This window comes from Bos taurus, chromosome 17, assembly GCF_002263795.3.
Source record: "Bos taurus isolate L1 Dominette 01449 registration number 42190680 breed Hereford chromosome 17, ARS-UCD2.0, whole genome shotgun sequence".
In the NCBI taxonomy this organism is placed as follows: domain Eukaryota; kingdom Metazoa; phylum Chordata; class Mammalia; order Artiodactyla; family Bovidae; genus Bos; species Bos taurus.
This window is the reverse complement of record NC_037344.1, coordinates 5,970,692-5,998,133: the sequence shown is the minus strand read 5'-3', so window position 1 is coordinate 5,998,133 and position 27,442 is coordinate 5,970,692. Positions and strand designations below refer to the sequence as shown.

General features: G+C 41.0%; 1 protein-coding gene and 1 long non-coding RNA gene across 3 annotated transcripts in view; both read right to left on the bottom strand.

Moving 5' to 3' along the window:
- Nucleotides 1-5,066, bottom strand: part of GATB (glutamyl-tRNA amidotransferase subunit B) — a 102,444-nt gene extending 97,378 nt beyond the window's left edge. For both annotated transcript variants that reach the window (NM_001046343.2, XM_024977334.2), the window contains exons 1-2: nt 4,874-5,066; nt 2,414-2,564 (exon numbers count right to left, since the gene is read on the bottom strand). In NM_001046343.2, the coding sequence (NP_001039808.2) occupies nt 2,414-2,564; nt 4,874-5,049 (327 nt within the window). In that variant the 5' untranslated portion in view covers nt 5,050-5,066. The remainder of the gene's footprint in view (nt 1-2,413; nt 2,565-4,873) is intronic.
- Nucleotides 5,067-11,011: 5,945 nt separating this feature from the next.
- Nucleotides 11,012-24,999, bottom strand: LOC132342580 (uncharacterized). Its single transcript, XR_009490995.1, has 3 exons — nt 24,850-24,999; nt 13,280-13,367; nt 11,012-11,991 (listed from the first exon to the last, which is right to left on the bottom strand). It is a non-coding gene; the product is annotated as an uncharacterized lncRNA (long non-coding RNA).
- Between the last annotated feature and the right edge of the window lie 2,443 nt (nt 25,000-27,442).

Here is a 27,442-nt window from a genome sequence, read left to right as displayed (position 1 = left end):
TGGACTGAGAAGTCTGGCAGACTACAGTCAAAAGGTCACAAAGAGTTGGACACAACTAAAGAGACTTAGCACACACACAGCCACAACTACAGAAAACCTGCTTAGCTGCAAAGAGATGTTAGTTATGACCAACCTAGACAGCATATTGAAAAGCAGAGACATTACTTTGTCAACAAAGGTCTCTAGTCAAGGCTATGGTTTTTCCAGTGGTCATGTATGGATGTGAGAGTTGGACTGTGAAGAAAGCTGAGTGCCGAAGAATTGATGCTTTTGAACTGTGGTGTTGGTGAAGACTCTTGAGAGTCCCTTGGACCGCAAGGAGATCCCCAGTCCATTGTAAAGGAGATGAGTCCTGAGTGTTCATTGGAAGGACTGATGCTGAAGCTGAAACTCCAATACTTTGGCCACCTGATGTGAAGAGCTGACTCATCTGAAAAGACCCTGATGCTGGGAAAGATTGGGGGCAGGAGAAGGGGATGACAGAGGATGAGATGGTTGGATGGCATCACCAACACAATGGACATGGGTTTGGGTGAACTCTGGGAGTTGATGATGGACAGGGAGGCCTGGCGTGCTGCAGTTCATGGGGTCGCAGAGTCGGACACGACTGAGCAACTGAACTGATGCTACATTCCTAGCTGGAAAAACCTAGAAAGAACTCTGCAGTTAAGTCTAGTCTCTTGATAATAAACCACCATGTGGGAAAAAAAAATTCTGAGCTCAGAAGGAAGAAAGGAAAGGTGTTGTGATGAATTGTTTGTCTAAATAGATATTTATTTCTACTATATTTGACTCTGTGCCCGCAAAGAGAATTCATACATTTATAACTGAAAAATGTAAACTATAACTCTTCACAAACAAAAACAATCTCTCCATAAACAGATGCTCTAAGGCAGAGGAAGGGAGTGAGAAAGGAGGTAAGACAATCCTGTGCTTGTCTTCTCCCAGAAAGACCCAACAGCAATTCAAAGACAACCCTACACAGGGTTTCAGAGAAGATGATAGCACCCCACTCCAGTGCTCTTGCCTGGAGAATCCCACGGATGAAGGAGCCTGGTGGGCTTCAGTCCATGGGGTCGCTAAGAGTCGGACACAACTGAGCGACTTCACTTTCACTTTTCACTTTCATGCATTGGAGAAGGAAATGGCAACCCACTCCAGTATTCTTGCCTGGAGAATCCCAGGGATGGCAGAGCCTGGTGGGGTGCCGTCTATGGGGTCACAGAGTCGGACAAGACTGAAGCGACTTAGCAGCAGCAGCAGCTAGATAGGGTTTACAAGCATAGGGGTCGTCCAGGACCAAGTGCAAGTAAGGAACGACTCCAAGACACACACGCTGCCCCAGTACAACCGAAACCCTGAGTACAGCAGGTACACTGGAGCAGCTGCCCATGACCTTCTCCTCTGGGCCATGACTCTGGGAAAAGTAAACTTCTGCCCCTGCACTCCTGCCAGAGTTCGGTTTAACCAGTTTTCACCTGTATTTAAATGTTAGAGAGCATGGAATTCACTCAGGACAACCACTCCCTCCTCCCATCACCATCAGATACACTTTCCCTGAAAGGCTGGCAGGAAACCCCACATCCAGCTGATAATGCGTGTCCTGGACAGACTATGAGCCAAGTATTAGCCCCAATATTCACACTGTTCCTTCCATCCTTTTCTTCAAAAATTAAACCACCTATATGAAAATACATGTTAAAAATCTTGCTGATGAGTACCCTGGACCCAGTCATTCCTTGGGTTTTAGTGAAAAGGAGCAGACAGATCAGTGATTAACTCAAAGCATCATATGGTTGACTTTTTCTGTGTTACTGAGCCCTTCTTAACTTTCAAAACCACAATCATTATGAACCTTACACTGTAAAATCACGTGACATATGCTGCTTCCATTGGCCAGACTTCTCCTTCCCCAGGTACCTGCCTGACTCTGACCTGGCTTCTCAGCTAGCTGAGACACCACCTCCCCCAATGACCTTTCCTTAACGAACCACACCCCTTCCCCAATTTCTCACAACAGTCCTCATACTGAATTAGGTATCCCTCCTCGGGGATCCAAAACTAAACTGTGCTTATGACCTTCACAGGAATAATCACACAGTACTCACACAGGACACATCTCCCCAGCTCGCCTTTGAACTTCTCAAAGACAAAGATAGTTGCTCATCCTTCTATTTCAGTTCATAGCACAGACATTCTAGTATTCAGCAGACATTCTAAACTGTGTGTGAGATGAGTGCATGAATGTATGAACAAACGGATGACATTTACGCTTAGAATTCAGAGATGAGTCTTTAGAAAACATTTAGTCCATCCCACTCCATTCAAAGTTTCCTAAACAAGTATTTCCTAAGAGTTATCAGTGAAGGATGAACATTTTGCAAATGAAAACAGCATTAAATAAAAACCTTACCGGCAAAGTTCCAGGTAGAGATGCATCAAAAAAAGATACCAAAGAATTGGGAGGAGCTGCAAAGCAGACTTGAGATCCAGAAAAGAGTTTGGAGTTGGAGGCAATCTGGGCATGAATTTCCAATCCTACCACAGCTGCCCATTCAGGTTCACTAAGGAGGAGAACATAATGGTTAAGAAGTCATTAGGTTCGATCTATTACCATGAGTGAGTTTCTATGAGCTTAACCTGCAAATGTTACTAATGCTTCCCACTTGTGCTTTTAACTTATTAAAACTGTATATTCTACTTTAAAAAATGTGTTACATTGTATTGGGTGACTAAATTAATAGCAATGCAAAATGAACACCAAGAAGACTGGCAAAGCAAGATTCATTTATAACATGGCATAAGAAGAGCTCACTGTGCAAACCAGCTAACAGAAAGGAAGAATATGGCATCTGAAAACAATTTAGAAATGGTTATCAGGTGGAGACTGCTTGGCTGACTTTAATGAGAAGCACCATTTTCTAAATTAACTGTCCCTTGTCAGTTAATCACTCAGTACATAAAGAAAGCTGATTTTGTGAACATTTTTAGAATTAATGGAAACAGGATTTTACCACTAGAGAAATAATGGTAAATAAATAGTTGTACATCTCATTATTTAAAAAGGAAGGGAAATTATCAGTCATGTTTTGAATTCGTTTTCTAACAATGGTTTGCAAGTAAAGTAACCATAGTGATACAGATAAAATGGATTAGTACTAAATGATAATCTTCGGAATTCTGCACAAAGGAAAACATTAAATCATCACAAGTGGCTTCCCCCCCCCTCCCTGGTTCCCCAAATCACTTTAAATTCCAGACATTTAGTGCCAGGTTCCTTTGCATGTTTTAAACTTAATTGCTACCAAACCCAAGAAGCTGCAATAGTGCAGTTTAAATGCTACAATAATCTCTTATCTGGTCACTCCTACTCTGCTGGGTCTGTATGAACATCCATCCCATACACAGGTCTCCCTAGGTTCATCTAAGTGTGCTTATTCCATGGGTTATTATCAACCCCATGTATCCTGGGCAATCTGCAGATGGCCTGGTGTACACATACTCTCTCCATATTCTGTCTATTCCTATCCTGCTCTTCTCTCAAGCAATTTTCTCTATTATCAAAATTTTTATTTACATGCATTTGGTTTTGTTTCAATCATTTCAATACATGAAGTTCTGTATTTATAGTACTGGTGAATTCCTTATTTTTAAGGAATTTTAAAGCTTGCAATCACAAACTATAATTGAGAGGAATTAAACTACGAAGTCATCAGAAATCTGCATTCACTAAAACCTTATTCAATGTTTTTTTTGCAGTTTCATTACATAAGCGAAAAAACTTTTCATTCACTTTTCACAGTGAAACAATCTAATTTAATGAAAAGAACAGAACCAGTGCTTCTGGACATTTTCTCCTCTGTTAAAAAAGAAAAGCAAAAATAACAGCAACCTAACTATCTCAAAGGAAAAAATGAATATTTGACACATGCCTTATGTTTCTGCACTTAAAAAGAAATCATTTAGGTCTTATATAGTGAAATATAAGCACCCGTTCAGAGGACATTGAGCAAAATAATCAACAGTCTCTACACAACCAGAGGGAAGATCTCATACCGGCTGCATCTTCCTAGGTCTACACACGTTCACACACACACACACACGTTCACACACACACACACGTTCACACACACACACACACGTTCACACACACACGTTCACACACACACACACACACACACACACACACACACGTTCAACATGAAAGGCCTCCACAGATAGGTGGTGTTTTCTAACTCTAAGCCACCCATCCAGAACTTGTAGGTAAAGGCTCCTTTTTAGTAGTAAAACACTGCTGGCCCAGTTGTGCTAAATACATGTCAGCTAAATAAGATCCCACTTCTACTGATACTGGGCTGACTACTAGTTAAGGTGACTGAACCACTCTTCTGTCTGTGAAACATTTAAAAAAACACTTGCTATTTTACACTCTCAAATTACCCAAATAAGGCTATCTGAAGACAGTGGTTTACATGTGGGATAGGGACTGATAAGACAGCCAGTTTCCTGTCTTTATTTAGGTTTCAGGGCTGCAATATACAGCCCAACACGTTCCCGCCCACCAGAACGTCCAGGCTTAAGGCTGGGCTTTAAAGTGAAGTTGCTCAGTCGTGTCCGACTCTTCGCGACCCCATGGACTGCAGCCCACCAGGCTCCTCTATCCCTGGGATTCTCCAGGCAAGTATACTGGAGTGGGTTGCCATTTCCTTCTCCAGGGGATCTTCCCGACCCAGGGATCGAACCCGGGACTCCCGCATTGTAGGCAGACGCTTTACCGTCTGAGCCACCAGGGAAGTCTGTAGTGGCCATCGTCTCCCAAGTCCCGCAGTTCTACCTCAACTTAAGTGGGCAATACTGGTATGAAATAGTATACCCTTTTCTCGGCTTCTGGGCTGTGATGTGGGGCTGCTGAGCCACTGAGCTCTGCCCTCTTTTCCCGTTGGACGTGGACCCAGTCGGAGGCCCTCTTCTGTGACAAGAACCGCAGCCAACCCGGGCGAAAGCAAAACGCCTTCCAGGACAGCACCAGCGCAACATGGGCGCCGCCATTGTCTCTCCAGAGTCCTGGTCAGGTGACACAGCCTCCCTCTGCTGCAAGGCTCTCTGGGAAACGTAGTTCTAAGAAATTAGATAAACCGCTCTAGACTCGGACCGGAAGACTACTTTTACCAGAGAGCACTGCGACCGGAAGGCTTCGGGAACCAGGCGAAGAGGGGGCGGGAAGCAGAAATAGCCGGGAGAGTGGGAGGGTTTCTGGGTCGGAAGGTGTGACTCCTCCTAGCGGGGAGTTGGAGAGGTTTGTAGCTGTAAGCACGTGTGAGAGAGAGCAGGCCGTGCCAGAGATCGAAAGCTGAGAAACCTGGCTGGGATTTTATATACCAGTTAACCTGTCGGGCTGCAGTAAATGACCTTGACATCTCCGTAAAGACTTTCTGAACCGCCAACTCAGTTCTTTTTTCTGCTTCCTTTTCCACTTCAGACACCAGTGTATGCATAACTGCAAGAAATAATTATTTGCATGCCAATATGCTCGCCATGGTTCTTAGACACGGGGGATTCAGCAGTGATCAAGGCAGATATAGCCACTATGTTCATGGAACTTACATTCTTGGTAGACTAGACATACAGAGAAGTTAAAAATAGGATGCTTTCACCTAGACCATAAGGACTGTATTTCAGCACAGGTTCTTGGGAGATAGACCTAGATTGAAACCTCAGGAACATTTAAAATTTTTCTTTTTGATCTTGGCCAGTGTTTGAAAATACTTTCCTTACATACAACGGAAGCCTTGATAGCAGATACCATCATCCCAGTGGACTTCTTTTTTTTTTTTTTTTCCTGCTTCAAAATGCATCCCCTTCTTGAAACGCCCACTGATTTCTTGTATTTGAACATACAGTTTAGAATAGCTATTCCACCATTCTCTGTTAGATCACCCTATATTAATACTCCATATAGTGCTCGTGACTATCTGGTGTTTATCTTCCATCTCCATCTCCACAAGCTCCTTGAGAATGGGAAATTGGTCTGCCTTATTCAACACAGTATTACCAAAGTACAAAGTAGGTCTCTCAGAGATGCTTGTTGATTGAAGGAGTGATGTGTGAAGAATGCATTTGACAAAAGAATGGAGTACATGCCCTTCAGAGTAGTAGTTGTGTGGGAAGGAGATGATGAAATAGTGTGGTGGAGGAGGCAGAGAGAAATTGACCTCTGTGAGATAGATTAAGAAAGTAAGATTGGAGGACTTGGTATTGGATTAAATATAATGGTGGAAGCCTAGGGGAGGGTCAAGTAACTTCTGAATTTCTGGCTTTATACAACTGGATGGCTGATGAAGTTACTCACTGAGATAAAGAAATCAGAAAAGAAACAGGTTTGTCAGAAAATATGACTTTGGTTGCCTTGGAGACATATAAGAGGAGAAATCAAGTAAGCATCATTGATGTCTAACTGAATATTGAGCAGGGGGAAAAGCTGCATACTTCATATATGTCATATGGATAGATTTGCAGTTATTGATCAATAACCTGTTGATTGTGTATGTGTAAGCTCAGTGGTGTCTGACTCTTTTTGACCCCATAGACTATAACCCACCAGCCTCATCTATCCATGGAATTTTCCAGGCAAGAATTCTGGAGCGAGTTGCCATTTCCTACTCCAGGGGATCTTCCCCACCCAGGGATTAAGCCTGAGTCTCTCACATTGGCAGGAGAATTCCTTACCACTGCGTGACCTGGGAGGCCCAATCTGTTGATTAGACATCTGTAACCTATGGTCTGTTTCCATTAATACTATTGTACAGTTATAATAGTATGCAATTTATTCCAACCAGGTAGGCAGCTTTAATTATTTTCATTAAAATTATTAAATTTTTCTATCCTTTTTATTTTTTCATTCGCTATCACGGATCCAAGTTGCTATACCAGAAGTATTTTCATATGACCGAAAATGAGAGAAATGACAGAGACTGTAAAGTAGAAGTGGAGATTGGTTTTAGAATTTACCTCTAGTCAATTATGGCTCTATCAGGTTCAGATCACTCTTTAGAGTCTTTATTAATATGTCTCCTCTGAGTTTCCCACCTTGCTCTGGGTAAACTTGCCTTCTCTTTCTTACTCAGCCCTCAGGTTTACCTGGCCCAGCCTCAGGGTCAAGGGAGTTGTCTCTGGTCATATCGTGGCTCCCCCTTTGATAGGACTGCAGAGGAGAGGGAGCATCCTGTATCTCAGAAGAGAGAATGGGCATTCTTTAGCCAGAAGGAGCGGAGACCATTGCCACCTTCCCACTGGTAATTAGCCTGCTTAGGAGGCAGTTCACTCCCTAGGGTGAAGGGTTTGAGGGTGTTTGGAAACCTCTGTAAGAGAGCAACACACCTAATGAAAATCCTTATTTCATGGGCAAAATGTGCTCTAATGGAAACTCATCTTTGTTTATGAGGTAATATTGTGCCGTAATAGCATATTCTGCCCCACCATTCAGTCAGTTCAGTTGCTCAGTCATGTCCGACTCTTTGCAACCCCATGGACTGCAGCACATCAGGCCTCCCTGTCCATCACCAACTCCTGGAGCCTACTCAAACTCATGTTCATCGCATCGGTGATGCCATCCAACCATCTCATCATCTGTCATCCCTTTCTCCTCCCGCCTTCAATCTTTCCCAGCATCAGGGTCTTTTCCAATGAGTCAGTTCTTCACGTCAGGTGGCCATAGTATTGGAGTTTCAGCTTCAGCATCAGTCCTTCCAATGAATATTCAGGACTGATTTCCTTTAGGATAGACAGGTTGGATCTCCTTGCAGTCCAAGAGACTCTCAAGAGTCTTCTCCAACACCACAGCTCAAAAGCATCAATGTTTTGGTGCTCAGCTTTCTTTATAGTCCAACTCATACATACATGACTCCTGGAAAAACCATAACTTTGACTAGATGGACATTTTTGGCTAATGTCTCTGCTTTTTAATATGCTGTCTAGGTTGGTCACAGCTTTTCTTCCAAGGAGCAAGCCCCACCACTAGAGGGAGAGAAAATCCTAGGCACATATTTGATCCCTTCAACAAATGGAGACCTTCCAGCTTGATGTGTAAGACGCAGCCCTTTGAAAATGCCTCAGGAGCTGATGGCTCCCTTCTCCCCGCAGATTATCATCACCAGCAGCGCCCCTGGTGCCCTTGTGCGTGGTCTGGTGCCTAGGAGTGCATTGTTTTTCCTCCTGTCTAGTCAGGGGCTCCCACCGAACTTCCTGCTGTGGGACCGTTTCTCCTGTGTTCCTCCTGCATGCCAACTCTGATATCTGTCAGAACTCTTACTGACAGCTCTCAAGCTGAGAGAGCTATTTTGGTTTCACCAAAAAGGTGCTTGTCATCTGGAAGACATGGAGGTTTTCATTTTCAAGAAGCTCAGAAGGTTCCTAGGACAGGGTTCCTAGCAAAAACCTTTTCTTTGGGAGAGCCTCTCAGCTCTTATTTTATTCACATAATTGACACAGTACAAATAAATTTAAAACAGGTTCTTGAAAAGATATGTAAGCCAGGACAGGGTTTCAAGTTGTTACTTATAAATGGCAATGGTTAGGAAATATATCTAAAATAACATGTTTGGTTTTGTTAGTATTCTTCAGAGAGTCTTTGAACATCAGAGTTGGAACAGACTGGTTTACCTCTGTGCTTGCCTCAAAATCCTCAGGTATCTGTAGAAAACACATTGATTTCCAAACACAAATAATTTCTCCCTCAAATCTAAGTGGTATTTAATTGCACTTCCCTTCTTCTTTCACTGGATTGAGATGGGGGAAATGATGTATAGAAACAATATTCTAGGATTTATAACTTCTTCAGCAACATGGGTACAATGTGAGGGAATGACACAAATGGCTCTGTTTCCATTTTTTTAAAACGAAGTAAACAATTTTAATGGAAACATTGAAATTTCAAGTAAAATTAAAAGGATTCATTTGAATAATGTATCATAGCAGTCTATCTCAAAATTGACTTGAATATAATTCTGAATCTGAACGTTGTGTTAACTCACCTTTTATTTGACTAATGACTTCTATGGAAACAAAGGCAGCACTTTAAAGATATCTAGCAGAATAAAAAACAAAATGCCCCTTGCAGCCTAACAGACTGGGCGTGGATGGCTATCTGAGTATTTTTAAACATGGTTGTGCATTTAGTTCCTCTGTGCAACTGCTAGTTTCTATCTGTTCTACAGTTATAACAGCCAGCCTACTGTCTTGAATGTTACATCATGTAGGGAGGGAGGAAGGTCAGGATAAATTCTCTAAGGAATAAAAGTCCACTGCAGATGACGTACAGATGACAAAATCTGACAGCATCATTTTCAGGTTGGAAGTACACGGGCACTAGAGGAAGTCCAGTTTTTTTTTTTTTTAAGCATTTTGAAAACAAAATTTCTTTTTAGAAAAACCACCCTATAGGTCCCAGTTGAGTGTCATTGCTGCTGCTACTGCTAAGTCGCTTGTCCTGTCCGACTCTGTGTAACCCCATAGACGGCAGCCCACCAGGCTCCCTGAGTGTCATTGGGGGGAGAAAAATGCTGAGAACACATGCATTCTGGGAAATCGAGAGAACAGGATTCATTTCCTTTTATTTTTACCCTTAAGTCTGGATTCTGGTGATGTGGAGGGAACAATTGCTTTTTCTGGAAGATTGCTCTGAGCAAAGAAATCTATAACTTTTTCTTTCTTCCAAAGCAGGGAAATAGAACATCCTGTCCAGCATCTTAGTAGAAACAAAGTATTGTCTGGGGAAGACGGGACCAGGGCATCACCACCATGAGCCACGTCTGGTCCATGAACTGTCATCTCTCCACGCCCCTCCTTCTTCTAGATGGTCTCAAGGGATGGTGTGCTGTTTTCTCAGGCTTTTGCTTTTCTAGAAATCTGACTAATCTTAGAAGCAGTCAGGAATTATATGTAAGAAAGAAACTCCCCCTTTCGACATGCCCCTGACACAGCTTGCTTGAAAGAAGGTACTCCTGAGCTGCTTTAATGGGCAGTAGAACCTGTGAAATTCAGCATGCCTGGAAGCTATGTGCTCAGATTCCCACTATGCACTAAGAAGCTCTGTCTGTTGTGTTTTGAAATTGGGTATTTGGTCTTTAAAATTATAGAGTTTGTACACACACACTTCTAAGTAGTATCTTATTTTAGGATCATGCACATATAATGATCAAAAGCTTTTAGGTTTCAAACAGATGATGTTTTTGGATGAGAGCTGGGTCTCTCAATTTTAAGTCCAAAGATTTCGAGGAGTACAGTTATGATGGAACAGAGCTATGCCACCAAGATGCACAAGCTCTGATGACACTTTTCCCTCAGTAGGTGAACCCCTACTTGATAGGAAGGGAGGATGTATCAGAGTCTGCAAGGCGGTACAGAAGAGAACAGGTTTATCTTGCCCATGCTGCCAGGTAACTGGTGTCATTACCTGTGAGTATCTGGGCTGGAATCTCTGTATCTAGGCTGCCCTTGAACCAAGAGTGGTTGGGCTGCACGAAGCAGTAAAGGCTGAAACCTTGGTGGCGGAGCCTTCAAGGATCCCTGCAGTTCAACGTATGGCCGTTGAAAGGAAATTTAGTACTCCATGAAGAGGTGCCAGATTGAATTAAAATCAAGTGGCTCAATTCAAACACATTAGCAATCAAATGATACAATGACTGAGATAAATGCAAAGAGAGAGACAGCAAAAAATGCCCAGCAGTTCATGAATACTAATTAGAGAGGGAAAGACCAGCACAGACATTATTCATGCCTTGTTGGAGTCCGACTCTAGATTCTAATTCACAAATAAGATTCGATAACTTGACTCAACAATGATTTCACGTTGATGTTGATTCTACACTTAGACCAGTTTTCCTGCTAAAAGGCATTTTCACCCCCTTTCGCACGTAGTAATAATGGAAAGAAATGATGTTGAGAAAAGGATACTGTATTTTTCAAAAGACATGGAAAAGTAAGATTATATAAAATGCCATGCTTGCAAATAACAAGGACCCATCTAGCCCAATAGTCTCTAAGCTTTCATCTTTATTTGGGCTGCCATAGTACATTAGTAAAGTGTCTCTGGGAAATATTTTGCCATGATTCAGAGCCCGTGACTTTTAAAATTTTATATAGATTTATTAACTAAATGCATTCCCTTCTACTTGCCACACTGAAACACACAATCCATGAAGTGTTCTCACCATTTATGAGGGTTGGTTTGACATTGCACAATCTCTCTGAGTTTTGTGTCCAGAGCAGATGTCAAAATGAAGAAGCGTGAGTTTAGGAAAGAAAATACTTCATCTTGCTCAGTTCTCAAGATTAGTGACCATTTTATATGCCTGGGGCCTTTTTCTTGGGGTCTATGACAGGAGGACACAAGCAGCTATATAACCACCTCTCTGACAGCAATTCTGTTTACTGGAATAGTAGCTCACTTCCCCAAAGGAAGACCAAGAGTATTTTGCTGTTGGCTTACATTGTTTATTATGTCTTTCTAGAAATTCTATCTAGCCTTAGCCTTACACCCTTCTGTTCTCTTTGCCCAAGAGAGATCTAAGGTGCCACTTATTTCGAAGTGATAATATCCCTTTGCATCGGTTCTATTGTGTAACAGATCACATGAACTGTGTTTCTCACTGTGCCAGTTAATAGTTGTTGTCCATGGAGTTGAAAAATAAAATTGAGTCTGTATTTTGGTTGGATTTCTATGGCACCATTGAATCAAACGTGTTTATTCTCTCTTCTTTCAAAAAAAAAAAAATGTTGCTATTTATTTTCCATTGTCAAGAAACAACAAGCTTGGAAGTTGTAATCTTCACTCTGTCTGAAGTGTGATGTGGCAAGACAGGCCAAATTAAGGAAATCAGCTTCTGTGACATGAGTCATGTAACTGAGGTCCTGTCCTGCCTCTGGTGACTTTGGCTGATGCCTGCTTCTCTTCAAAAGGGATTCCTAGGAGAAAATCATCCATGGATTGTTTATCTAGGGAAAAACACAGACAAGGCATAGACATTTAATCTTTGTTAATCAAGACAGAGGCAGAAATACCTTTCTTCCTATACCCATTTGAAGCCCATTTTCTTGAAAGAGCAGTTAACATTTACTTTCTGAGGTCTAAAATTTTCAAATTCTACAACTTCTGTATTATACTATCTATGTCTTTTTTAAGAAAGGTGTATTTGCTCGCTCTTGGCCATGCCGGGTCTTTGTTGCTGTGCACGGCTTGCTCTAGTTGTGGTGAGCGAGCTACTCTCCAGTTATGGTGAGCGGGGCTACTCTCCAGTTATGGTGAGCGGGGCTACTCTCCAGTTATGGTGAGCGGGGCTACTCTCCAGTTATGGTGAGCGGGGCTACTCTCCAGTTATGGTGAGCGGGGCTACTCTCCAGTTATGGTGAGCGGGGCTACTCTCCAGTTATGGTGAGCGTGCTTCTCTCCAGTTATGGTGAGCGGGGCTACTCTCCAGTTATGGTGAGCGGGGCTACTCTCCAGTTATGGTGAGCGGGGCTACTCTCCAGTTATGGTGAGCGGGGCTACTCTCCAGTTATGGTGAGCGGGGCTACTCTCCAGTTATGGTGAGCGTGCTTCTCTCCAGTTATGGTGAGCGGGGCTACTCTCCAGTTATGGTGAGCGTGCTTCTCTCCACTGTGGACAGGCTTCTCCCTGCGTGGTTTCTGTTGTTGCAGAGCAGGGACTGTAGGGTGGGCTTTAGTAGTTGTGGTGCACGGGCTTAGTCGTTCCTCGGCATGTGGGGTCTTCACAGACCGGGGATTGAACCCATGTCCCCTGCAATGGCAGGTGGATTCTTAACCACTGGACCAGTAGGGAAGCCCTGTCTATGCCTTTTGATGTAAGATAAAGACTATAATGTTTCCCAGGCATTTGGTTTCATCAAAGTAACCTCTATGTCAAGAACTCTTCTCTGTTATCCTCTGATGTGGAATCAATTAACGAGTTCAATTGGAGGAATATATTTAGGCCAAAAGTTTTCATTATTTAATAATGCTATTTCTTCAAAAGTTTACAGTTGAACACACCTTCCTGCCAAAATGAACATTGCTTCAAAATTTTCCTTGCTTTTCTCTTGTATGTTTTTAAGGGAACAACTTTTGTATCAACGATTCATTTTGGTATCAGACAGCTCCTTATTTTACACTGAGGGAAACCAAACAGATCTAAAAATAGGAACACCAAGTGTATATATATATATATTTATATTTATATTTATATTTATGTGTGTATGTGTATTTAAAGGTAAACAGCATTGCTTACTGATTTCAGAATATCAGTGATCCCAATTTTCCTGCTGTAGAAGAGGACAAGCATAATCAATGAAATCTTCAAGTAATATTGATGTGCACTTAAAATAAAACACAGATGTAGAAGAATTGTTTTAAAGACTGTTAAGCAACATAAAACTTGTAGTAAGCCAAGTTCTAACTCCTGTGTTATCTAGGGCCTATAATTAATTTTTAAAAATCAAAACACTTTTAAAAATAGCCTTGTGTATTGAATTCCAGCATGCTGCTGCTTTTTGTAGAGGCATTCCTGTAAAATACAAGTTTATTTATACATTGCAAGTGACTCAAAGATGTTACAATATAAAAGGAAATGACACTCCAGAGTCTTTGTTCAGGGCTGTTTGGGGCTCTCTTAGAATTCTCAATTCACTCAGAGGATTGCTTTTAATTTTCAGAAGCAAAAGGAATTTCATAAATTAAAATTGTTGGCCAGATGGAATTTTCTGATTAAATTTTTAATGTTTGCTGTTAAACAGAATAATGAAAGGAAGAGTTCTGAGAGTAAAACCCAATTAACATTTCACACAATTTATTGCTCTAGGTATGGCTTGTGTTTTATTTTTATGGTTTCCACCCATCATCTTCCTGGACAACCTGTCTACCTTGAAAACCACAGCATGGCCAAATCATTTCCCTCCTTCCTTCATTCCTTCCTTTTATTCTTCAATTCAACTACCTTCTCCTATTTATATCCACCTAAGTTCCCTGGTAGCTCAGCTGGTAAAGAATCCACCTGCAATGCAGGAGACCAGGATTCGGTCCCTGTGTTGGGAAGATCCCCTTGAGGAGGGAATAGCTACCCACTCCAGCAGTCTGGCCTGAAGAGTCCCATGGACTGTGTAGTCCATGGGATCGCAAAAAGTCGGACATAGCCAAGTGACTTTCACTTTCACTTCATTCATCTATAGCCTTACTAGTCAACAGGCACCATTCCAGGTCTTACTTTGTCCTATTCTTCATGGATCTTGGCATAAAGAATTTTTTCAGATTGTTTTCCATTATAGTTTATTACAAAATATTGACTATAGTTCCTTGTGCTATACACGAAGTCCTTGTTGTTTATCTGTATAGTAGTGTATATCTGCTAATCCCACTAATCCCAAACTCCTAATTTATCCCTCCATGCCCCTGTCCCCTTTGGTAACTGTATGTTTGTTATCTACGTCTGTGAGACTGTTTCTGTCTTGCAAATAAGTTTATTTTGATTTGATTTGTATCATTTTTCTACATTTGTATCATTCCACATATGAGTTGTATCATATGATATTTGTCTTTCTCTGACTTACTTCACTTAGCATGATAATCTTTAGGTCTGTGTCTAGCTGCAAATGATACTATTTCATTCTTTTTTATGGCTAAGTAGTATTTCACTGTCTATAAATAAACCTACCACATCTTCTTTATCTATTCATTTGTTAATGGACATTTGTGTTGCTTCCATGTCTCTGCTACTATAAATATCATATTCCTGCTATGAACACTAGGGTGCATATATATTTGGTAGAGAAAATATTTTTAACAGACTATAATAGTGACTGTTGCTAGAATGGTATCACTTATTGTACAAGAGACTCTTTATTTCCATCTGTAGTCACAGACTAGCTTACAGTTTTATAAAAATTATTCTTTGTGATATTGAAGGCAAAGATGGGCATTCTCCATATATTTTCTTTACTTACATTTTTTTAGCTTTATTGAGGTATAATTGACAAGTAAAATTATAAGATATTTAAAGGGTACAATATGATGATTCCCAAGTGGCTCAGTGGTAAAGAATCTGCCTGCCAATGCAAAAGATGAAGGTTTGATCCCTTGGCCAGAAACATCCCTTGAGGTAGGAAATGACAACCCACCCCTGTATTCTTGCCTGGAAAATTCCATGGACAGAAAAGTGTGCAAGGCTACAGTCCAGAGGGTCACAGAGAGTTGGATACAACTGAGTTGACTGAGCACACTGCTGCTGCTGCTGCTGCTAAGTCGCTTCAGTCGTGTCCAACTCTGTGCGACCCCATAGACGGCAGCCCACCAGGCTCCCCTGTCCCTGGGATTCTCCAGGCAAGAACACTGGAGTGGGTTGCCATTTCCTTCTCCAATGCATGAAAGTGAAAAGTGAAAGTGAAGTCGCTCAGTCGTGTCCAACTCTTAGCGACCCCATGTACGGCAGCCCACCAGACTCCTCCGTCCATGGGATTTTCCAGGCAAGAGTACTGGAGTGGGGTGCCATTGACTGAGCACACACATACACACAAACACACACGCACAAACGGTGATGTGGTATACAGATACATTGTGAAGGAATTCTCGTAACTGAGTTCATTAACATATGTATCATCTCACATATTTACCTTTTTTTGGGAGGGGTGAGAACATTTAAGTTCTACACTCTTAGCAGATTTTGATTACACAGAACAGTGCTGTCAACTAGAGTTTCCAGGCTATACATTAGATCCTCAGACTTTATTCATCTTACAACTGAAAGTTTGTACCCTTTTTCCTACTTCTTCTATTTCCTCCACCCCCAATGACCTTGACAACCACGTCTTTACTCTTTGTTTCTGAGTTCAACCTTTTTTTTTTTTTTTAAGATTCCACATGTAAGTGATACCGTGCAGTATTTGTCTTTCTCTATCCCTCAGTTTCACCCATATGGTCACAAATGACAGGATTTTCTTTTTAAAAAGTAATAATATTCCATCTAGTATTATTCACATATAAACTCTCTCTCTATATGTGTGTGTGTGTGTATGTGTGTGTGTGTGTACACACATACATGCTTAGGTTGTTTCTATACATTGGCTATTGTGTGCTGCAATAGACGTGGTACAGATATCTTTTCAAGATAGCAATTTTGTTTCCTTTGGATATGTACCCAGAAGTGGAATTACTGGATCATATGGTAGTTCTATTTTAATTTCTTGAGACGCCTCCACTTTCCTACAGCAGTTAGATGTTCCCATTAGCACTCAAGATAAATATATTCATTTGGCTATGTGGATATTGCAGAAACAACTTTTCAAAAAGAGAATCTGTCTTACTAGACTGAGATTTTTGAGGGCAAGGACCATGTCTTTCTTTTTTTTTTTTTTTCAATTGTTAGTTTATTTTATTTATTTATTTATTTTTGTTAGTTCATTTTAAAAGAAATCAAAAGAAACTGAAACAAAAGTCAATTTGTAATGCATTAATGATCCTAAGGTTAAATTTTTCCATTTTTCAGGAAAAAAAATCCCAAACATTTGATGTACTAAGTAATCTGTTGCATAATAGAAAGTACTTTCCAAACATCACATTTTTTAAATTAAGACATTTTGCGCTCTTCCCTTTACACATTAGAGAAAATTTTATGTCCTTTCATTAGGTCTTTCATGTTTCATGTCCTTTCAGTTCTTGGAACTGTGCTAGGTGTACGGGCCACCATCTACCCACTGATCCTAGGAATTATTTCCTCTTCTGTACCCATACCATCCATGTGACCTGGTTCAGGATTTCCAAGTTGAGCCAGGACTCCATGCTACAGTTGGCTACATAATTGATGGGGTCCAGTGCAAAATTAAAATTCAGAATCCACTGTCTAAATATTACTGAGGATTTCTAGGTGGCAATAGCAAAACTTTTAGCCAAGCATGAGATCTTTCTAGGCAAAAGTCCCTACACCACTGTACAAGTTACATACCCATCAAGCCAGGGTTATTGTGTACATACACACATGAGCACCTGCACACACACACACACATACACTCACAGCTATGGTTTCTTGGGTCCTGAAGGAAGGAAATATCTGACTAAGATCAATCAGAGCCCTTTCCTGATTTATTTTTTTGGACCAGAACTAAGAAAACAAGTTTGTCCTACTTGGATAAAACTAAGGACCCATTGGCCGTCTTGTTTCCAGCCACAAAAAGAAAGCTATAGACATGTTGAACACATATCCCTCCAGTCTTTCTCAGATGTGGGTGGGGGGATTTTGTTCGTGCATTCCCAAACATCATCTGAAGTCCTGATAGCCAGCTGGTGTCCCAGCATCCCTGCAGTGTGCTCTTCACTAACCTTGAGCATCAGGAGGCTGGACCAGGTGACTTCTTGAGACTTTTTAAGATCTATAAGTCTCTGGATCTATCATCAGATTCTATAAGACTGACTTCACATATAACCATGATGAGAAGGAATACAGGAGAGTTTGTGGTCACTCATTTTTCTCAGCCAAGGTTCATAGAACAGTCATTTACTTAGATCTTGATAGTGTAGTGACCACTGAGACAAAAAAAAAAAAAAAAAAACAGCAAAAACCTGTCCTTTAAAGCTGGCCATTAGCCAAGTCAATTTTTTTTAGCAAGGTGATTCTGAGTGTTTCCTTGGGGGAAAACCATGGAGCAAAGGAGACCTCATACCCCAGGGAATGTCTGTCTCTGCAGTTTGTCTCCTTCTCCTTTTCCCAGTAGTACAACTCCGAAGAATTTTCTCAAAGGGGATTCACAAAACACTAGTAAATGAATAAAAATTGTCTCCCAGCAGACCTCTTAACTGGCATTCTTCTGGGAGCTAGTCTTAAGGGGTGACTTTTGGGGCAGGCGTGGTCATTTTCCATAGGGCTGAGCTTTGATGTTTTCTGAGTTTTTTCTATCACCACATTAGACTTATCAAGGAAAAAAAGGACTAGTATTAAATGAAGGCCATAAATGAAGTTTAAATTGAGTAAGTGGCTACTTTCTAAACCCACACAGAAACTTAGGGGAAACTTAGCTGGATTTATTATGCTATCTCATCTATTTTAAAATAAAAATGTATATAGATTGAAATCTGTTCCAGTGAGAAATTAATATATTAATATAATATATGAATAAATATACCTTAAATATACCTGATATGTAGGGTCTTAGATTCAGAATAGCTTGTTACAGAATAACATTTAAGCACATTTTCATTCCTAAGAAGACATTTTTGTCACCTCTCTGTGAGTTTATAGCCGAAGATACTGGCTCCCAGCATGGTGAAAACTCATATTTTCACAGTGTGTGCTAAGATCCACCAGACCTCTTTTCTCCTAATCATGGCTGGGTTATTATCCAGGGCCCTGCTTCTGTGCACCACCTCAGAAGTGAGAAATTGATATGTGTCATAATGATGACTTGCTCTTACATTAATATTTTTAGTTCTTCCAATGGAATACAATTTAGCTTTTTATCTCTTAAGTAGAAACAGACCCAAGCTAAAGTGAGTGCCATAGGTCTTGAAGTGAACCCAAGCCTGCAAAGACAGTCCTCAAGGGAAGGTTCTACAAATGTCCCAAAGATTATGTCCATATGTCTTTCTGGAACTGGTGCCAAGATCGTTGCCGGGTAAAAATTACTTCTCCATGGCCGTTATGTGGTGTCCCATCTTCCAGAGTGAAAGGAATAAATTTCAGATGTGCAGAACACACATCTCTTCAGCCTCTCTCAAGCAGGCTGTCAACTCCGCAGCATTAATGCACAAATCAAAAAGGGCAGCCAGAGCCTCAAGACTTTTCCTGCGAACCTCTTCCCTACTGTCTGCCTTCCTAATGCGGCAGAGTGAAAATTCTACAGCCAGACCATTGTCTTCCACGCCGCCTTCTCCCACAGAGGGCTCCAGGCTAGCAAAATAGGATAAGACAGGGAATAGGGAGAGAGGGAAGAGATTTTGTCAGGCAGAGAAGGAGAAAGAAGTCCTGTTGTGAAGAACTGCTAGTAAAGGATCTGCCACAAAAACTGTGTCTGGTGTTGCCTGGCCTTTTACTGGCCAGAGAAGCGTTCTCCAAACGCCATGCCCCCCTCCTCCTCTATTCTCTCTTTCCCTTCCTCCCTGTGGTCTATCCTCCACAGGCGAATGCTCCTGAGTGTTTTCCCTCTTAGAAACAGTATGATTCCTGTCAAACCACAGCTTAAACTTTTCAGAAAAGCTCTTGAGCTTTCATTTCTGTAACCAAGAGCAGCAATCTGTCATGTATAGTGGTATTTCCAACTGACTGCTAGAAATCTCCACCTGCATGCCCTGCCAGCACCTTGAAATCAACATGTCCACAATTTCAGCATCTTCCAACCTGAACATATGTTCCATCTCTGAACCTTTTTTTTTTCCTTTTCACTGTTAACAAGAAATCATTCTCTCAGTCATTCCAGCTACAGACATTGAAATTATAACTGCATCGTCATGGGCAGGTTGATGATCAACAGGTTTCTGGCATGGGTGGCTCAGTAGAGAGCTCCACAGAAAAATGAGCATATGTATGGGAGAGTCATAATAACTGCATGGGTTCCTCACATCCCATTCTCCCAATTCAGGGCAGTGTGATAGCCAGATGTCACTCTGCATGGACAAAAGAGATTTTGCATTAGAGAAGAGAAACTCCAAAATTATGAATCTGGGAACCAGTCATGGTTTTGTTGGTTCTTCTTTTTCTAGCTCCTTTAGACATAAGGTTAGGTTCTTTGAGAGTTTTCTTGTTTCCTGAGGTAAACTTGTTTTGCTATGAACTTCCCTCTTAGGTCTGCTTTTGCTGCATTGCAAGAGTCTGTGCTTTCATTTCATTTGTCTCAAGGTAGAATTCTAGGTTGACAATTGTTGGTTTTCTCCTTTTACTTTGTAGATATTATTCCAATGTGCTCTCACTTCTATAGTGTCCGATAAGAAATCGTCTGTAATCTTTGCTGTCCTTTTGTATCTAGCATGTTTCCCTTCCCCCAACACACACACTGATTTTAAGATTTTCTTTTTGTCACTGGATTTGAGCAATTTAATACATTTTTTAAAATTTAATAAAATTTTATTTTATTTTAAAATAAAGGATATATAGGTTTCACCAGATATGGAAAACTTTCAGCCATTATTTCTTCAATTTTTTTTTTTATCCATCTCTTCCTTCCTCCCTCTTCTTCAGGGACTCCAATTTCATCCATATTAGGCTTCTTAAAGATATCCCACAGCTTACTGAGGGCCTTTTCATTTTTCTCTGTGCATTTTTATTAGGACAGTTTCTGTTACTGTATCTTCAAGTCTTTTTTTTCCTGTAATGTCTCATCTACCATAAGTTTCATCCAGTATATATTTTATCTCAGACAAGTAATTCATCAGTAGATATTCAGAGTCCTAAAAAACTTTTCCAAAAGTGGGTATTTGGCAATTCTTTTCTTTATGCATTTGCTGACCATCCCTTCTTTCAATTTTAATTTTTGTACAAGGTACACATACACAGTTTAATAAGCCAGCTACATACTTTTAGTATATAGATTGCTTAGAATTAGATTCAGCTGCATTTAACAGGAACTTCCAAATGGTAGTATTTTTAATTTATAAGGCTTTTTTTTTTTTCCTTCATAGTATAAGCTATTTAGTGCTCACTAGTCCAGGCCTTGTTTGGCAGCTCCCAATGTTATCAGGAACATCAGCTCCTTCCAGCTTTCTGCTTCTCTGTCCTTAGGGACAGTAACCCCCAGCCATTTTCATGTTTGCAGTCCAGGAGGTAGAAAGAAGAAAAGGGAATGAACAATAGCTTCTGCGTACATCTCCCGGGCCAGCAGGAAGTCCATTTTGCTACATCTAGTTGCAGGAGTACAGAAGAACCTGGTATTTTACTGTGGCATATTGCTCTCCTGAGTAAAATTGGGATTCTATGATCAAGGAAAAAGAGAAGGAGGGCAGAAACATTTCTGTGATAATCTCTAAAAAACTGTGCCATCTTCCTTCTCCTGATTCCTAGAGGTGACTATTTTCAATTCTCCTTTCTGTTTCTCCTAACATTTACCTTCATTTTCAGACAAAAACACTGTTGCACTGCTAATTATTTTCTTGTTTTACATTTACTGCTGTTGTTTAGTCACTAGGTTGCATCCAACTCTCATGACCCCATGGACTGCAGCCCACTGGGCTCCTCTGTCCAAGGATTTTTCCAGGCAAGGATACTGGAGTGGGTTGCTGTTCCCTTCTCCAGGGGATTTTCTTGTCTCAGGGATAGAACCTGCATCTCCCGTATTGGCAGGCGGATTCTTTACCGCTGAGCCACCAGAGAAGCCCCCTCATTGTGCACAGTATCTGTTTATTTTACTATGGAAAATGGAAGTTTACCTCTCTTAGACGTTTATGCCTATATCACGCCCAGGTCTTTTTATCCATTCTTCTAGCACAATTACGTCATAATTTTATTCACTCAGTACTCAAGATTTATAATAACATTATTATGTTAATTCATTATTGACCAGAGGATTTTTGCAGAAACTAAGGCCTGTGGCTGGTGATTTATTATCTAAGCCAGATTCGTCTGGCTTGACGTCGTTCTTGACGTCTCCAGTCAAGAACTTTTGGGTAACAAAAGACAATACATCTCTGGTCAATAATGAGTTGTTTTTGTTGTTCAGTCACTAAGTCATGTCCACCTCTTTGCAACACCATGGACTGCAGCACACCAGGCTTCCCTGTCCTTCACTATCTCCTGGAGTTTGCTCAAACTCAAGTCCATTGAGTCAGTGATGCCATCAAACCATCTCATCCTCTGTTATCCACTTCTCTTCCTGCCCTCAATCTTTCCCAGTATCAGGGTCTTTTTCAATGATTCTGCTCTTCACATTAGGTGGCCAAAGTATTGGAGCTTCAGCTTCAGCATTAGTCCTTCCAAGAAATATTCTGGGTTAATGTGATTTAAAGCTGGGTTATGTAGTATATTGTAGTTATATATATATATATATATATATACATTTTTTTTTAATTTTACTGAATTATTTTTTCTTGCTTACATTTGCACGTCCCTAATTTATTCCCAAGCTTTTAATTTAAGTATAAATTGCATCTCAGGACAGCCAAACATCTTTTTGTCTATCAATTTCATCTTTGTTTTAGAGACATGCTCCTGGTACCTTCTGTCTCCTCTTGTTCCCTGGTTGCTCCCTGGTCTGATACACAGATGTCTTCCTGAATAATCCTATCATCATCCTCCTGGGGATTCCATTCACTTTGTGAATATGGACCTTCTCCTTCTTCATTCTTCTTTCCTGCTTTATTTCCTTGTTTGGGCAAAGCACATTTTCTAGTAGCTTCTTGAGAAAGGACATATTGGCAGTGAATAATTTTGAAATGCATATCTGACAGCATCTTCATTCTAACCTCCTACTTGATTGATGATTTGGATGAAATTGAAATTCAAGTATAATTTTTAATAAATAATTTTCCCCAGAATTTTTTTCCTCCTTCCCTAGACTTCTTAAAGGCACTGTTCTATTCTAGTTTTCAAGGCTACTGTTGAGAATTGCCATGCCATTTGCTTCTCAGACTTTTTATGTGCCCTGTTTTTTTTCTCTGGATGCTTTTTGGATATTCTCTTTATGCCTAACATTCTGAAATTTCATAACATTGTGGGTCTTTTCTTATCTGTTGAGCTGGGCATTCCACTGATCATCTGTCTGAAAATGTCTTTCGTTTGTGGATGAAAATTTTGAATTATTTTTTCTTGTAATCCTCCTCTGTCTATTCTCTCTTCCCAGGTCTCTTCCTCTTTGGATACTGGCCTCCTAGATTGATCATCTTCTCTCTCAATATCTTTATTATTGTGGGTTAACATTCTGTTTTTATATTTTCTGTCATTTTTATATAATTTCAAACAGTAATGGTAAATACAAGTGGCCAGTCCCCTGTAATTAACTAAAACCCTTTGGTATCTTTTAAAAAATGTACTTCTTTATGACTTCGCTGGGTCTTGGCTGTTGCTCAGCGGCTTTCTCTTGTTGTGGTGCATGGGGGCCACCCTTGAGTTGCAGTGTGTAAGCTCCTCGTTAAGATGACTGCTGTTCATGTGGAGCACAGGCTCCAGGCACACAGGCTTGTAAATGAATATTATTGGAAATATATATGGTGGTATATTAGTGTGAAAGATTATGGCTCTCAGAAAGGAACACAGGAACCTCCTAATGAACACTTAATTAGAACTTGTTGTTGCTATTTTTAACTAGGGAAGCCTAAATAAAACAGGCATAGACAAAACAAAACTTGGGTAAGATAGTATTCAAGGTCAGTGGAAAGAAAGGTCACAGAAGCTCTGAGCAGTGGATGGAGCAGAAGCCTTTTAGACAGACAGACAGGGTTCACACCCTGATTTCAGAACTTTTGGGGCTATCCATGGTATCTTTGAAAAATAAGAAAAAGAATGCTTACCTTGTGGTGTTGCTGTCTGAAATAGACTTACGAGGTAAAATTAAATATAAAGCCCCTGGCACTTAGCTGGTGTTCAAAAAATGGTAGCAGTTTTCAGTCGTTAGGGGTTTGCTGGTTCTGGAGCCAGGTGGGTGCTTTCTGTCACATGTAGGCATTTATGAGTTGTGTGATTTGGGGCAAACTACTTAACCTCGTGAGAAGACTCTTGAGAGTCCCTTGGACTGCAAGGAGATCCAACCAGTGAATTCTGAAGGAGATCAGCCCTGGGATTTCTTTGGAAGGAATGATGCTGAAGCTGAAACTCCAGTACTTTGGCCACCTCATGCTAAGAGTTGACTCATTGGAAAAGACTCTGATGCTGGGAGGGATTGGGGGCAGGAGGAGAAGGGGATGACAGAGGATGAGATGGCTGGATGGCATCACTGACTCGATGGACGTGAGTCTGAGTGAACTCCAGGAGTTGGTGATGGACAGGGAAGCCTGGCGTGCTGCAAAGAGTCGCAAAGAGTCGGACACAACTGAGCGACTGAACTGAACTGAACTGAACTTAACCTCTCCGGGTCTGTCTGCTCATCTGTAAGATGGGATATTAACAGTAGCCACACTATAGGGTGATTTTGAACGTTAAACTGGTCAGTCAGTTGAAAGTGTCTAGAAGGGAGCCCTGGCACATGATCACCACTCAATGAATATTAGCTACTATTATCATTATTAACTGCTAACCAACAAAGCAACTGTATCAACTGTGCATTGAGTCATCATTTGGAGTCCAACTCAAGTCACAGATGTAATTTCATTAAATTTGCACATAATAAATAAATAGGAGAGATGACTTGTCCTGGTACCAGGTGGCTCATTATCTAAAGGACCTCCAGTCCTGTGTCCCTGATCCCCCAGGTTCTTAAGCCAGGGGTGGGTGGAGTGAGAACATTTGAAGACATTCTGATGTCAGGGCTCTGGGCCAAGTCCGGCTTCTGTCCTGAAAAGTAGAAGCCTGAAACTGGGAAACAACCAGGGGAAGAGGGATAAATTATCTCCTAGTCAGTCTTCCTGACTTCATGGGCATCCTGAATAGCTCCAGACATCATGGCCTTTCCATTTGATTCAAAAGCTGGGACCCTAAAGAAATTACTGAATTCTGCCCCCTCCTGACTTTCAAATATTCCAGTACTAGTTGCTCGCCTCAGCCAATGATTAGATTGGCTGAGCCTCTCATCAGCCCCAGCTTTACCCTGGCTTGCCTTTGACTCTAAGCTGCCTCTGCCCTGGGACTGCCAGCTTCACACTCTGACTTGATTCTCAATTATAAGGATGGTAGCATTGCCCAAGTACCCAATGACTATTTATTGAATAAGTAATCAGTGGCTCAGACGGTAAAGAATCTACCTGCAATGTGGGAGACCTGGGTTTGATCCATGGGTTGGGAAGATCCCCTGGAGGCGGGCATGGCAACGCACTCTAGTGTTCTTGCCTGGAGAATCCCTGTGGACAGAGGAGCCTGGCGGGCTACAGTCCATGAGGTCACAAAGAGTCGGACATGACCGAGTGATTAAGCACAGCACAATCAGTGGTGGGTAACTAATGGCTATGTCCATGTTCATATAATAGTACATATATGATATTTGAAAGTAATACATGGCTTATATTTTCTAAACTCATATTTAGTGTTTGCTGCCTTCCCCGAGGCTCATGTACTTGTATTGTAGTCATTGGTATTTGTGTCTCCTTTGAAAGACTGAATCTCTCAAAGGCAGAGGTTTCATTTTTCTCATCTATAAGACCTGGGGAGTGGCTGGGTGAATGAATCTATCCATTCAACAAATATTTGTTGAGCTCCACTTGGTGATCTGAAGACATAGTAGGGCTCAAGAAGACGAGGTCTTACAGAGCTTCCATTTTACAGGAGGAGACAACTCATAAATGAGTGGCTGGACACTGTAATTTCAGATAGGGAATGCCATGAGCCCCTCATAAGTTCCATCAACACACATTTCTTTGGCATTTTCTTATAAGGAAAATATAGTGTGAAATTTGGCCCTGAGTGGCTACTCCACAGGTCTCAACAGAGGGAAGGAGTATAGACTGCAGGATTTATCTAAATTACTAAACTGTAATGATCTAGTTCTCCAAATTAAGGGAAGTAGTAGCATTGCTTAAGTGTTTTAGCTTGGCCTGGAATTTACTAATCAAAGGCTGGAGGTGACATGCCATCAGACTACACAAGCTTTTAACTGATAGGTTTACAGAAGGTTCAGCAGCAAAACTGTGCTCCTTAATTGGAAGTTTAAAGGCACAAATCTCGGCTCATTTAAATAAAAACTCAGTATTCCTTGCACCTTCTCCTTCATCTAAAAAAAAAAAAAATCTGTATCAGAAATAATTTGAAAAATGTCTGTAACTCCCAAGGAAGAAAAACATTATAGTTATTGACAATTAAGTCCTTTCCTATAGCACTTTCAACTTATAAGTGTATGTAAAAAAAAAAAAGTCTTTCTTAAAAATACGATAAATGTATTTTGGGAATACCACTTTACGTATGTAAATGATAAAAGGAAAACAAATTTAATTAGCTTAGACCAAATTTCACCTTTTGATACAGACAGATAACTCCCGCTGGGATAATTATACAAAAGCCAAGGCTGTATTTGAATCTCAGAATAATATGTGTATTTCCAAGAGCAAAAGTTGATCACTATCACGTGCCAACTGGAAAAAAAAAAAAAAAGCAAAATGTGAGGGTTGCAAATTAAGGTAAAATGAGACTATAGCCTGGAGACAGCATCTCAGATAGTTCTGAGCAGCTGCTCCAAAGAAGTGGAGGGGAAGGACAGTATATACGGGATTTTGGTGAAGGGGGAGTTGATATATTTTGCAGAAGGTTTCTGCTAGTCTGGTGAGGGTTACTGCTAGTCACCAGGAGCAGATGTCGCCATGAAGGATTTTAGTGCTCTTCTAGGTATGAGGAGATACGAGAATTGGGCTTATAAAATCATCTCCTGAAAATACCTAACTACTGAAGACCTGTCCTGCCAGTTTCTCCCAGAACACAGAGCACCTCATTTCTGTTCTCTACCCCAAACTCCTTTCAGGGGTTGTTGAAAGTCAGCAGCTGCAGTAGCTGGTGATTTGGTCCTTGTAGAGGTAGAGAGCAAGTGGCAATTTGTAGCTGACACATGTACGCTGTGTCCTGTGTCCATATGTGGTGTTTTTATGTGTGCACAGTGCTTCTGTGTCTATCTACTGCTTGTGAAGAGAAAGGTTGTGAGAACTGAATGACCAGGTTAAGAGGGCCAACAGGATGAGCATTCATCTTCCTTCCTTGTTAAGTGCTCTCTACTTGTGCTTTTCAGAAAAACTTATATTTAAGGGGTTTGTGGGTATGCATACACACACACACACATACATGTGGAGACACTTTCCGATCCTCTGTGATTAGCTGATAGTCTAATTAGTCTGTGATAGTTGATAGTCTGTGATTAGTTCCATTAGTCTCTAGCTGGAAAAAAATAGGATAAATAGGAAATGGGGCCATGGAACAGAAATGTTACCAACCAGGGTATGATTCCCCCAGTGTTCTCCTCTGCTAGTGTTGTGTGGGTTTCTTTCCAGCCCTGTCTTATGGACCCCGGAGTCAACAAGGGGACACAGGACAGCAAGGATTGCGACTCCTTTTCCTTCGTAGCCGTGTTCCTCATGTTTAACACAAAGCTTCAGAATCTTGGAATGAAGAGCATGGACCTTGTGGGAAGGGATGTGCCTTTAAGTTGTATTATGTCAAATTCTATGATAAAAATAAATTACCTGGGACTTCCCTGGTGGGGCAGTGGGTAAGAATCTGCCTGCCAATGCAGGGGGCATGGGTTCAATCCCTGGTCCAGGAAAATTCCACATGCCACTGAGCAACTTAGCCTGTGTGCCTCAACTACTGAGCCCACACTCTAGAGCCTGAAAGCTACAACAAAGCCTAGCCCGGTCATAA